Source organism: Pristis pectinata, chromosome 29, assembly GCF_009764475.1.
Source record: "Pristis pectinata isolate sPriPec2 chromosome 29, sPriPec2.1.pri, whole genome shotgun sequence".
Classification (NCBI taxonomy): domain Eukaryota; kingdom Metazoa; phylum Chordata; class Chondrichthyes; order Rhinopristiformes; family Pristidae; genus Pristis; species Pristis pectinata.
This window is the reverse complement of record NC_067433.1, coordinates 1,440,996-1,454,941: the sequence shown is the minus strand read 5'-3', so window position 1 is coordinate 1,454,941 and position 13,946 is coordinate 1,440,996. Positions and strand designations below refer to the sequence as shown.

The 13,946-nt window shown below is 42.5% G+C and overlaps 1 protein-coding gene across 1 annotated transcript in view; it reads right to left on the bottom strand.

Annotated features, from left to right (window-relative positions):
* Nucleotides 1-13,946, bottom strand: part of xpo7 (exportin 7) — an 88,732-nt gene that overhangs the window by 11,326 nt on the left and 63,460 nt on the right. Inside the window, 12 exon segments of the mRNA XM_052040719.1 lie at nt 1,902-1,990; nt 2,895-3,001; nt 4,693-4,801; nt 5,044-5,097; nt 6,496-6,586; nt 7,990-8,012; nt 8,014-8,034; nt 8,036-8,065; nt 9,583-9,718; nt 12,882-12,987; nt 13,383-13,576; nt 13,747-13,919. Coding sequence (XP_051896679.1) covers nt 1,902-1,990; nt 2,895-3,001; nt 4,693-4,801; nt 5,044-5,097; nt 6,496-6,586; nt 7,990-8,012; nt 8,014-8,034; nt 8,036-8,065; nt 9,583-9,718; nt 12,882-12,987; nt 13,383-13,576; nt 13,747-13,919 — 1,133 coding nt within the window.

Sequence of the window (13,946 nt, the reverse complement as noted above, 5' to 3'; positions counted from 1 at the left end):
GAGCCCTCCCTGCTGTCTTGGTCAAAATATCCCTCAGTCAACATTATCAGAACAGATTACTTGGCCAGGCCATACAGGAGTGTGCTACATCAAAACAACTACCGCATTTCCTTCACTCCAACAGCAGAGTCCTTCCGACACCTCAGCACTCCTTCAGTACTTCCCCTGGATCGTAGCACTCTCACTACTGCACCAGAGGATTACCCCAGCTCCAGTGCTCAAGTCTCTGCAATGGGATGAACCCACAACTTCACTCTGGACAGTGAAGGTGGTTATCGAAGATTACAACGGGATCTAGATCAACGTGAAAGTGAGCCAAGGAATGGCAGATGGAATTTAACTCTGACAAGTGCAGTAAGTTAAACCCAGGCAGGACTTGCACAGGAAATGGCGGAGCCCTAGAAAGTGTTGTAGAACAGAGAGACCTAGGGGTATAGTTCCCTGAGAGTGGTGACGTAGGTAGACAGGGTGGTCAAAGTGGCGCTTGGCACTCTTGACTTCATCGGTCAGGGTAATGAATACCTGAGGGTGTCATATTACAAGTGTGAAAGTCATTGATGAGATCACACTTGAAGTAAGGATGTTAGTGGGACTGAAGGATTAGAGTTACAAGGCCAGACTGTTAGGCTGGGGTCTTTTTATCCCCCCCCGGAATGCAGGAGGCTAAGGGGGGACCTTATAGAGGTATATAAAACCACAAGGGCCATAGATAAGATGAATGGCCACAGTCTTTTTCACAAAGTAGGGGAGTCCAGAACTAGAGGCCATAGATTTGTGAGAAGGAAAAATTCAAAGGGGACCTGAGGGGCAAGATTTTCCACATACTAGGATGTGGGGAACAAGCTGCCAGAGGAAGTGGTACAATTACAACTTTTAAGATATTTGTACAGGTACATGGTTAGGAAAAAGTCTAGAGGGATATTGACCAAACACCGGCAAATGGGACTAGCTCGGCAAGAACGAGTGGGGCTGAAGGGCCTGCTTCCGTACTGTATAACACTGAGATTGGACTAGTAATAGGACGGTTTCCATTAAGTTGCTTACATTAATTTTACATGGACTGAAATCCTTGACAGAAATGTGAACAAATTCTCATATTCCCTTCCATTTCAGCACAATAATGTTAGAAAAAATAAATGGTTATTTCTCTGTTCAAAGTGTCCGGAACTGATCGCAGACAAGGTAGCCTGGTTAAAGTATTCTCAAATTATCAGCAACAATAGTTAGACATACAAGTTAAATCCTTACAGTTTGATTCCTTCACCTTCAGGACATAACAGGCCAGTTTTGTATTAAGTTTGCTTTCAAAGCACAAGTGCAAGTCTGAGTAAACAACTGGTGTATCACTGAACCGAGACTCCCAAGGAGAGGCTGCCTCACCCAGAATGAGTTGGACTTTGACACTTGACCTGGATCACAGATTTAATGTTGAAGCAAAGCTGAAACTACTTTGCTCTGACACTAAAGACAGCATGAGGTTGGTTAATTAAGGTGCTGTCAGCGCGGAATGAACTGCCTCGATAGTTGACAGTATTAATTCTTATCTACGCAGACCACATGCAGCCCAAAGGTGAAGTCCTCACTAAACCATCTGATTAATTGCAATTGTATATATTTTCACAATATGTTCTGCAGTGATGGTATCTGTACTAGTGCACACCCTACGAGCGTCAAATGAAATAATTCAGATGGGATACATCTGTGGTTTCTTTATCTTGGGTTCATGCACAAAGCCCAGGTGAACTGACATGGCCTCACTGTTCTCTGACCTCAGACACAATGATCATACCAACCAACAGAACTCATGCCCACAACATTTAAAATTCATCCTTCTTCCCCAGTTCAATACTTGATTCCAGTTCTCCGTTTTTGATCCCCATCCAAAATGTTAAAAAGGATACATCCAGTCAAAGAACATCATAAAGCTGGTCTTTGCATTGAAGGCAAAAGCGATTCCCCTTAGATCTCTCACCAGGCCGACCAAAGTTCGCTACAAGCAAACAAACTTCAGTAAGTATAATTAGATAAAGAGTGGGTTGGTTACATACCAGGATACCGTGCTGCCTTTGGCAAAGTATTTTCACTCGAAAGGGCTGCTGAATGTTAACATCTTTTCCAGATTGTGCAGAACGGCAGGATCAACGAGTTACATTTAGTCTGGTATTTCCTATTCTGTATGACTGATCGAGTGTACACACTTGTATCTGACTTTACTAAACCGATCTGAAATCTCTCTGATTTTGTGCTCCAGTTTGGACATTAATCTGTTCCGGTCCCCAGGCACTTCAGTTGTACGGACCCTGACTGCTCACTACCACATTCTGTGGCTTGGCGGTTATGTTGCTAACGATCCACAGCTCGAGACTATGGATCTGGAGACAGGAGTTCAGACCCCACATCAGCTGGCATATTTACATTCAGATAATTTAACATATTTGAAATAAAAAGATAGCAATAGTGACTGTGAAATTCAGATTGGTATAAAGTCCCAGTAAGTTCATGAATGCCCTTTAAAGACATTACTCATAATGGCAGAGTGCAACTCCAGACCCACACAATGAACTTACTCAAACATCCTCTGAAATGCCTCAGCAAATTACTGGTCACTGCTCAGTACGAGTATGATGAGGGACAAGTAATACACTTTGGCCTCACCAGTGACGTACATATCCTGTAAATGAATTAGAAGTAGAAAAGTTGGAAAAGGATAGAGAAGTATATGCCAGTTCCTTCCACCCATGAAGAGATTGCTTCACAAATGGGGGCAGGGCTATAAACCAGGCTATTCTTCATTTACAATTCTGCTGCTGTAACAAGTTGTTTGAAACATTGTGAAAGTGACACTGAGGGGCTAAAGCAGCAAACTGGATGAAATGTCGCCATCTCCACTGTACCTTAGCATCTTGTTCATTAAACGTGGTTGAATTAAACATTTGTGCCACCGTTTCAAATGCTGCGGTTAAGGGAAGCATGAACTGCTCAAACTGGTCTTCGTCCTCACCTAAAGGAGGCAAAACACAAGGGTGAGGATTACTTAAAAATCTACATTTGAAGCAAACTTTTGCTATGGTCACACCAAGTCACTGACACCCTGCCAGTCACTCATTGGTGACACTCCCGAGTATTCATTCTGTCAGCATTGATCTTCAGCTTACTGAATACATTGAAGATCTCAGTCAGATTCTGTGCCCATCCTGTACACAAGCACATTTTCATATCTGCCAGAGAACTTTGGCAGACGTCTCCTCCTCCAAATCAAAGATTCTGAGACCTGTTGCAAACTCCTGCTACACTTCAGCCGAGATAGGACTACTCAGCAAATTTTAGAAACGCTGGTAAGATCATCAAGAAAGGCACGCCTCAGTTATTTCTAAAAACTGAAGGCTCTTTGAAATTCACAATGTATTGTCATGATACAATATCGCCCACAACTTGTGTCCTCACCATCAATCCTGCCTCTTACCTCAGAAACTCTCACCTCATATCTATACCCTCCACTTTTACAACAGAGTGCAACCTCCTCACTGCAGCTCCCCTTGCTCTATCACTTAGTGGCCATCAACATGACATTCATAGCATCATAAAATCATACAGTACAGAAACCAGCCCCTTGGCTCACCGCATTCTTGGTGACCATGAAGCCCATCTATGCTAATCCTAAATTAGGCCTGTATCCTCTGCTTCTTTCCTTGCCAAGTACCTGTCCAAAATACTTCTTAAATGTTTGTAAATGTACCTGCCTCTACCATTCTGCTGGCAGCTTGTTCCAGATAACCACCGTCCTGTGTGTGGAAAAACTTACCCCTCAGATCTCCTTCAAATTTCTCCACTCTCACATGTGCCCTCTAGTTCTAGACTCCCCTGCCTTGGGAAAAAAAAATCTATCCTTTTTCTGTCCCTCAATTTTGTAAACTCTACAAGTTCATCCCTCAGCTTCCTATGTTCCAATGAGAATTAAACCCAGCCTATCCAATGTCCTCTTGTAACTACAGCCCTCCATTCCAAGCAACATCCTGGTGAATCTCTTCTGCACGCTCTCTATTGCTACCAACATCCTTCCTGTAGTGTGGTGACCAGAGCTGTACACAATGCTCCAAGTGCAGAACAGCCGGAACATGACATCCCCACCCTTATACTCAGTGCCTCAACCTATGAAGGCAAGCATACCAATGATAATGAAGAAATCTTAACCATCCGCCTCAGCAAGCTATAGACTTGCACCCCAACGTCTCTCTGTACATAAATGATCTTAAGGTCCCTGCCATTTACTCTACATCTCCCACAAGAATTTGACTTCTGTGTCCAGCTTCCTCTGTGCTTCTAAAAACCTGCCTGCACCATTTCTTTTTGACTGTGCCTCCAGAACCCCTGAACAAACGGTAAAGTTCTACAGCCACTGGAGGGAAGTCATATTTGAAGAGTGCTGACAAAGGGCAGTGCTACCGGGAATGCAAACAGCAATAGTGCACATCAAACTGTGCAGTTTGGACAGGTTACGGATTATCACCACCATTTTGTAATGTTAATTTGTTTGGAAAACACGAGTTAGGATTACTTGTCAATCTACACTGCAAGAACACGCTGCATTAACTGTAAAATTATTAGCCTGGATATACAGCCATACACTTTCTAAAGTACAGTCTGACAATAATAGCTAAATTGTGGTTTTGATGTTTAATGCTTTCTACGTACCTAGATCAACCATAAGCAATCGTCCAAGTGCTGTGTAGAAGGTAGTTCGACAACGCATATCACTCAGGTTTGATTGGTTATTGATGCCCAGGAAGGAAAAGTGCTCGCTCTATCAATTTGAGGTGCAACAGAAGATTATTACTCACTCAATCTGCTAATTAATGATACACAATACAACAGATAAAAGCAAGGCAGCTGTAGCTGGCCTGATGTGTTTCCAGTTTGAAAAGGTTTGCCATAAACACCGATGTCCTTCAACAACAAATCAACGTATTCAAACTAAAAATACATTTCTCCAGGTTAATGAAGACCAGAGAGGAGAGGAGAACAAAACTAAACAAAAATACTTACTGTGTGATTGTTCAGCATGAATTGAACAGCGGTCAGCTTTACCAGCTTCTCACGCTGCTATATGTAAATTGAGAGTCAAGGATACAAACTACTCACGGCATTATTCAAAACTCTTGGTTCATTTTCACTCGTGCTTGGTTCTCTTCCATTTCAGTCAAAGTAACCAGAGGCTGCCATACAAACTTTGTATTTGCTAACTGGGAGCCATATAAAGCAGTATAACAGTGAGCCCAGCTGCACTGACCAGCAAAACCAGTGGGTAGTTTTATCACAATAGAGATGTTATGGAGCCCAAAGCCTACTGTCTTATACTCACTGACCTTTGCTCCATAGTGATACTTCTGGTGAGCTAAGACAAACATCACTTTCACTTCCCTCTGAACATCACAGACTTCCCTCAGTTTTCCTGAATACATTTGTTGTTAACTTGTAAACAGGTAAATGGTAACAATTGTATTGTTTAATATATTTTTCAGTCAGAAACTCCTTAAGAGTTATATTTACAGTTTCAAAGCTATTTCAAAATACAGGTAAATCACAAAGACCAAATTAAAAATAAAAGCAGATGATGCCAGAAATGCTGAACAGGTCATGCAGCATCTGCTGTGACAGAAACACTTTCATCAAAAGTTACCAACCCAAAATGTTCATTCTGTTTCTCTCTCCCCACAGATTTAGCATTTCCTGCTTTTATTTCAGATTTTCACTAACTGGATGTTTTTGCTTCTTGACTTCTGCACTAAGTTAATGCTTGACCTTGCTCATAGTCACTTAAAAGAATAGCTTTCAATTAGCAGGAAAGCAAGAAACCAGAAATGAGAAATAAACACAGAATACATTCAGCAGGCCAGGTAGCATCAGTGATGAGAGAAACTGAAGTCCACATTCCAGTCCCGTTCATGGGGGTGTTCTGAACTCTTGAGCAGTTACAGCAGTTTTACTTTTCAGCTGGCTTTCCAACTTTACTGAGCACTAACATGGTGGTTCTGGGTATCTTCGCGCTTAGAAACAACGACTGTGGCTTGAATCATATCAATTCTTCTATCATCTTCTGACACCACCAATGTCTGACACTGATGTTTCATTTTTAAAAAGTTGCAAGTACTTCATTGGACTATTTTATCCAATGCTAATCATTTTTCTTGCAGTTTGCATTTGGCTATTCAGTTCCTCAAACCCAATGTTAAACACCAACTACTTACCTTTCCTCTAACCGCTCTGAGCTTCTAGTTGTTACTGCTCTGAACAACCCAGGCCTCCTGCCTCCCTCCATCCCCACATCCCCTGCCCTGGACTTCCCTCCTTACTGGAGTTTGCACCAAGTGAGGTTTCACCAAGATAACTTACAGATTTACCCCTTTGTTTGCCTCAAACAAGCCTCGTGGGCACAGACTATTCATCGTGGTTTCCTTCAGAAAGCTATTTGTTCCCCATAGTTTGGGAGATTCTGACCAAAGGATATCCAATGGAGAGATCGTTCAGGAGCTGTAGTGTCTTTGAGGTGATTGGCTCACATCTTCCCCAGTACTTCAGGTTGGTGATTCTATTTGGCAATGAACAAATAGCTAAAAGTCAGCAAACATGACACTCAAGTTTGCATTTAAATCTCAGTAGAAACCTTCCAGTTTAATTAATAGAGGACATTTAAGAACCTTATTTATTAAGTAGAGAAAGAAACATACACTCGGCACCAGACAAGTTAACACATTTACTTAATATTCTGAAACAGGTTTTAGATTTGGAGTGCGTGGGAGTTTTGATGGCTGGTTATTATGATAACAAGGTTGTTGCTTGGTGTGCTTAAGCAGAGTATTTAACCCAAGTTCAATACCAGAGGTTCTAAAGACCAACAGGGTGAAGCTGACCCATTTATGTTTAACCCTTTTCAAGCAGGCCACCTCTGTGTATTTTTCATATGTGCTCAACATAAATTTTTGGCACAAACCATTTGGTCCTTTTCTGAGATGGAAGTGGGTTTCACTGGAGATGTGCTGGAATTTTTCAGTAGGCACTGTTAAGTTTCCCCGATCGCTAGTGAAATGGCACTTCAAGAAAAAACAGATAACATCACCCTTAGCCCCACCTCCTGGATTAAAAGAGAAGAAAAATCTGTGTCAAGGTAACGTGCCAGTTGCCCAAACTAGAGATAGGTGCTGTAACTTATCACTTCATGGTCTCTTACTTTCACTCTATAGAGTGACATAAAGGGTGTAACAGTAACCCAAGGAAGGCTGACCTTACAGTGCAACAGATATCACCAGCTTCAAACGAGTGTAAGATCATGTGGGGTTTAAAACCAGACTGATTACACCCAATTCCCTTGGATTCTGACCTAGCTCAAAATTGTCCCATAACATGCAAATACATGATCCATTATCTACCTTGTATCTTAAACTGCGATGGTGTTGGACCCCAAAGCTGACTATGGGATTTATTCATTCAGGCAACAGCACTAAGACAGCCACTGCACAAATCTTCAGAAAATATTTTAGAAGCTTAATATTAATATGAGTGACAAACCAGATTACAAAACAGAAAGGTCTTTTCCTGGTCATCAAGGGCTGGTCATTAGAGCAATTCATCAAGTTTTAAGAGGCCTTTAGAAGTCAGAATCATGCAGCTGCTTTAGCTGATGGGTCTATGAAAGGTCAGAACCAACATATGTTTCTGTAAATATAAATGAGCAAAAGGTAGCTTTCCCCAAATATGGCCAATATGCTTGTTAAGTGAATGAGTGTTCAGAGAATGCCAAGATATCTGAGCTCAAAAGGGGAAAATAACATTTAAAATGTTAAAACCAAATTTCAGAATGTTGCTTTTCCGTAAGTGTAATGTAATGATCTTTACGATGAAACCACTGTTCATCCCCTTATCCATGGTGTGAACAACAGTTGTGTAAATGTCGTAAACAAAATCTATGTTAACCACCCATGTGTACGCACTCACATTTTTCCAATGAATACACTCAAGAACCATTGTCTCATCGTTCAGGTCCCAGGACCTCAGACAGCCTGCGATACAACTGTACAGAAGAAAGGGAAACAGTCATTAGAAGCCAAATATACAAACCAGTGGGATACTTGCCAATGTAGTGTTGAGTGGGGAAACACTTCAGCCAAGCTGAACAGAGCAAAGTGTTACAAACAGCAACAGAATGAATGATCAGTTAATTAGCTTTAGTGATGTTAATTGAGGGATAAACATTGGCTAGGATACTGTGAGAAACCCCATTCTCCTTCTAAGAGAGCTGAGGGATTTATTACATTTACTTGAGCAGTTGGCCAGGACCTTGATTTTATGACTTGTTGTAAAGTGCTCCATTATGAGGACTCCCATCTTCCAATTTTCAGCCCAGTTATACATGCTCAGGTCTTTGGAATGAGACCTAAACTGTAACCTGGCTCAAAGGTGAAATATCCTAGTTGAGGCAAGCTGTCAGCTAAAATGGAGCACTGTACCAAGGCTGGGCTTATGTGACAGGCCTTCTCAGCTGATCAATGGATAAGCCAAGCTAAACTGCTTAGGAACATCCAACTATTAGTAATGCTGTACATTTACTGAAATAAAAACTAAGTATATCAAAAAATCAGCTAAGTAATAGGACAGAAAAACTATAAGCCAAATGCAATATTTTAACATGGACGGATGGTTTTCCATGCCTCAATTCGATCCCCCACTTCCCATGTGCCAGTTTTCTGATACACAGCATTAGCTGTGCATTCATTACAGACATGGTGAATACACATGCTATTGGTGCTGTTGGCTGACTGGTTAGGTAGAGGATCTAAATCAAAGGTTTAGGGAAATGACTTTAAAGCAAGTTGCACAGTAAGACTTCACAGTCAGAAACTGCACACACTTGAGTCCAGCAAAGTCCTTTCTGATTCTAACCCTACAACACATAACAGGGCCCTACCATCTGCCAAACTTCTTACAACCCAAGGATTCCCTTTCAAACATCATAGTTAGACTGTACTTCCTTCTCTTTACTGCCAACATATATAATCACACCAATATGAAATGCTGAGCTGCTGTCACAGTGTTCACCATAGGTGAACGTTGAAGATTCAGTAACAATCTGCAGAGAGCCAGGAAGCTTTCTTGAGCCAACATTGCCCCCACGACCAAAACCTCTAAGAACAATGATAAATGGTCATGTGCTTTACTAGTTGTTCTGGAACCATGCTAAGATCAAAGTGGCTGTTGCATAAGTGATTGAGCTCAAGAAGTGATTCATTGGTCGGGGAATTTTGAGAAGTAATTAAGACATGATACTTGGGCAAGGCTACTTTCTCCAGAATGTGCATTTTGATGTCTTTTTGTTCACAGGATGTAGGTGTTGTTGGCAATTACTGTAATTTCCCATGAACAGAGTGGCTTGCTAGATCATATCAAGGCTTTACGTTTGCACTGTAGCAGAAGTCACTGCCTTGCTATCCTCTCCCACAAACCACTGAAGACAAAATCTTAATTTTCAAAAGGCAAGTAACGAAGGCATCAGACACAGCAGAGAGAGAATATCATTTCTGTCCTTTTTACCTTGGATGATTTTTGGACCTGATCTCCAATATAAATCTTCCGGAACTGTTCGAAGAAGCTGAGCATGGCCAATTCCAACTTCTCATTGCCAGCCTGAGCCAGTCGAGAGTCAGTCAAGTTCATCAGTTGCAAAACTCTAAAGGAATCATAAAACAGCGTTAAATGTCTTCAGTGCACATTGCCATCAGCATCTCTGAGCTAGTTCTAGAGAGGGAATGCGGAAGAATTCATTCATCAATAAAGATGATTTTATTGCCTTCTCCAAACTCAAACAGTATAATGCTGGTGCAATGATTCAGTTACCCAGAGGCCTGGAGGTACAACAGATACACAAGTTCAAAAAAGCCTCAGTAGAGGTGGAATTTACAAATAAACTAGTGGATTGTCAACATCTGATTCTCCGATGTGCTTCTTAGGGAGAATCCTGTCACACTTCCTGATCTGGCCAGTATGAGATTGCAGACCCATAACAATGTGGTAGATGGACTCTTACCTGCCCTCTGAAATGGACTGGCAAGCTATTCAGTGACACCATAACTGCTACCTTAACATGAAAAAAGATAAAATGGGCCAGATTACTTGGCATCGATCGAGTCACCAAATTTGGATGTGACAAACTCATTCCCAGTCAACCTTGTCAAGTCTGGGAGATACTGCCTAAATTAGATGGGCTGTACAACAGACTAATAAAGCAACAAGTTAGTTGTATTCACAAACCATACCTCAGACAACTTATAATTCTTTCCCATCACAAATGCACCAGCAGGATAGATGTACGAGAGGTGTTGGGACAGTGGTACACGGGTTGGAGGGAGCAGCCTTGGGAGTCAACGCTGACAGCATCGACTCCAGACTCCACTGGTTATTGTGCATTAGGTCAAATGTGGACAAAGTCCTGAGTACCATCCAGCTGATGAATCAGTGCTCTTCCAAGGCGAGCAGCACTTGGAAGCAGCAATGAAACTAGCAAGGGCACAGAATGGTCTAGGTGCAGGGCCAATGTCCATCCACAAGAAGCACCACATGATTGACCTGGCTGAGCCCTCAAGGGCACAGCTTCTAGACTAGGTGTGCAGAAGGTAGTGAGCACACCATACTCAACCAGGAGTGCCCTGGTCACAGATCATAGAAAATAACGTCAGAGGGCTTTTGGCCCACTGCAACTGGTTGAAAAAGAGCTGCTCAGCCAAATCATACCTTCCAGCTCTATAGGTCACGGCCCTTCAAATGCATATCCGAGTACTTTTTAAATGTAGAGGGCTTGTGCCTCGACCACCATTTCAGGCCCTACCACCCTCTTTCTCTTCCATAATCCGGCCACTAACTACTTTGGATCTATAGAGGTATACACCTCCATTAAGTCTCCCTTTAGCCTCCTTTGTTCCAAAGAAAACAATCCCAATCTTTCCTCACAAATTTCCACTTCACCCTCTCTAGTGCAATCATCTCTTTCGTGAAGTATACATGATCCATTCCGGCTCCCCCAATGTCCCCACCGTCACAGCCTGTCATCAGCCAGTTCAATTCAATCCAATTATAATAAGAAACAGCCAAGAGCATTGGACACAGCAAAGAGGTATGGGACCAGGAATACACACCAGTCTTTACTGTGACTTTAGCCAGGCTGTTCCAGTACACAGTTACAACTGGTATCTGCACAATAAGGTGGAAAATTCATGGATATGTTTTGTGCACAAATAGGAACCATCCAACCTGGCCAACTGCTGCACAGTCTACTCTTAATCATAGAAATGCAATGGAAAGCTGTCGCTGACAGTGCTATCAAGCAGCAATCATTCACCAATAACCTGAGTGCAGTATGGGTTTCATCAAGACCACTTGGCTTCTGAGCACATCACAACCTTGATTCAAACATGGACCAAAAAGCTGAATTCTAGAAGTGAGATGAGAGAGACTGCCCTTGACATCAAGCTGCCAATTGAGCATCTGTGACATTGAGTCCTAGCAAAAATGAAGTTAATCTTTGTACAGAGGATGATTGCTGTTGCTGGGAGTTAATCATCTCAGCCCCAGGACTTGTAAGAGTTCCTGAGGTCAGTGCCCTAGGAACAATCAAAAGTGGAAATATTTTGTTAATGATTGTTCAGTGTTTAATGGAATTTGTAATTCCTAAGAAAAAAAGTGTGGACAAAGGCTAACGTGGGAAGTAAAATCAGCACTACAGAAGTGCAAGGCGATGGCCATTTCTCATTCTCATATTTTCTTAGGACATAAAAGGTGAACATTCAGCCCATCAAGTCCATGCCAGGTCAGAGGAATATCAGCAACCCAATTCCATTCATTTTCCTGTAGCTTACTCTCTCTCACACACACCTACCAACTCCCCCAAATTCTCCTACCACATCTAACTACAGTAGGGGTAATTTACAATGGCCAGCAGTAGGTCTTAGAATGTGGGAAGAAGGCAGGCACCTGAAGGAAACCCACCTTATATGAAGGAGAACCTGAAAACTCCACATACAGACAGCACCTGAGCACAGGGTTGGACCCACCATCCCTGGAGCCAGAAAGTAGCAGCAAGAGACAGTTTTAGAGCTGTGGGCGGCACAGTTGTGTAGTGGTTAGCATAACGCTATTACAGCGCCAGCGATTGGGGTTCAATTCTCGGTGCTGTCTGTAAGGAGTTTGTACGATCTGCCCGTGACTGCATGGGTTTCCTTTAGGTGCTCTGGTTTCCTCCCACATTCCAAGGATACACGGGTTAGTTGGTTAACATGTGTGTAATTGGGCAATGCTGGCTCGTTAGGCCAGAATGGCCTGTTACCATATTGTACAAATAAAGCTTTAAAGTTTTAACTGACCATAAACATTTATTTGCGTTACCATCACCAACCACATTATGGGGTTACTAATGGCAAGAAACGCAACTGGACCAGCCACATAAATAGAGGCAGGGTAGCCTACTGGGAGTGGCACAGTTCCTGACACACCATCTACAAGGCATGTCAGGAATATGGAATACTGTCCACGGTCTGGGTGGGTAGAACTCCAACACTCAAATGCCCACTTATGTGCCTCCTACCCGTGTACTGGGAGCAGTTGTTAGAATAGGTTCGGCAAGTAACTGCAATGCATTTTTGTAGATCATCATGTCACCACAACTTCCAGATTTATGAATCAGCAGAGCATAGGTAAACTTTCTTCCCCACAATTACAATTACAATTACAATCACAAGGCATAATTGGAGCTTGATGTGTAGCGCCACCCTGGGCATAATCTCCACATCCTGCAAAAAGGCAGCCTAGGTCGTAGACAGGACTGGCAATTAACAACTCACCGGCAAACCAGCTCCCCATCCATTGAATCCTGCTCATCTGTGCTAGCAAAGGAAACTCGGCCCCCAATCACTGCCCCAATGATGTACACCAGCCACGTCAGTCGACCTGGGAAGAGATCAATGTATTAATTAGCCCATCAATGATTTATCTCACAGCATAGATCATTCCCAAATACACTAAAATGGGAAAGAGTACTATGTACATGATCTGTACAGATTATTATTACCAAACCCCTTAGAATGTAGGGTTTTGCTACATTATGCAAAATAGCAATAAAGTTAAGAACTTCAACAGAAACAGTTCACAGAGCCACTGGGTGGCCAGAGCTTGCAATCACACTGATAGCTGACAATGAAGAACAGAATAGAATGCATTCATAATATTGAATGGCAACGGAAAGCATTATACAACAAAAAAAATCAACTTCGTCCATGTCCACCAGCCCAAGGCTTAATATAGCAGGTCACAAGAAGCTACTATTACTTTCACTTTTTCCTTACCTTCCTGTACAGCGACATCCATGGCACTAGCATTTGCGCTCTGCAGTAACTCCTGGTAGGTTTGAGCTGACTGATCGAAGAGCTGGACCAGCAGAGCACAGGTCTTCTCGTATTCACAGCGGCCAATGGTGGAGAGCTGGTCCAACTGCTGCTGAACAAGTCCAGTGTCATCCAGTGGGTCTTCTAACCCGTCCCTATGGGTGAAAACACAGCTGCTCAACACTCAGTAAAATATTTTCCTCCAAACATTTAATTCCTAAACTACCTCAAGTATAATGTTGCCAATATACATTTCTTATATCATTGTAGGTTTAGTTGAGCTTTGCTGGGATTGGAGTAACTTAGTAAACACTGTTCACAATACCTCAGAATGATATGAATGGATTCTAGTCTGGAGGTGATGTAGGCTTTGGTGACCTCGGGTGTATACGTCTCCAACATGTGTGGCTCTGTGGCTTTGACATACGGTACTGAGGCAGCCAAGCGCTGCCACAAGCTCAGCAGGTAGTGTACACTGTTAGGGGCAAACTCCCAGTGCTATTCAAAAAAAGGAAAGCATGAGAC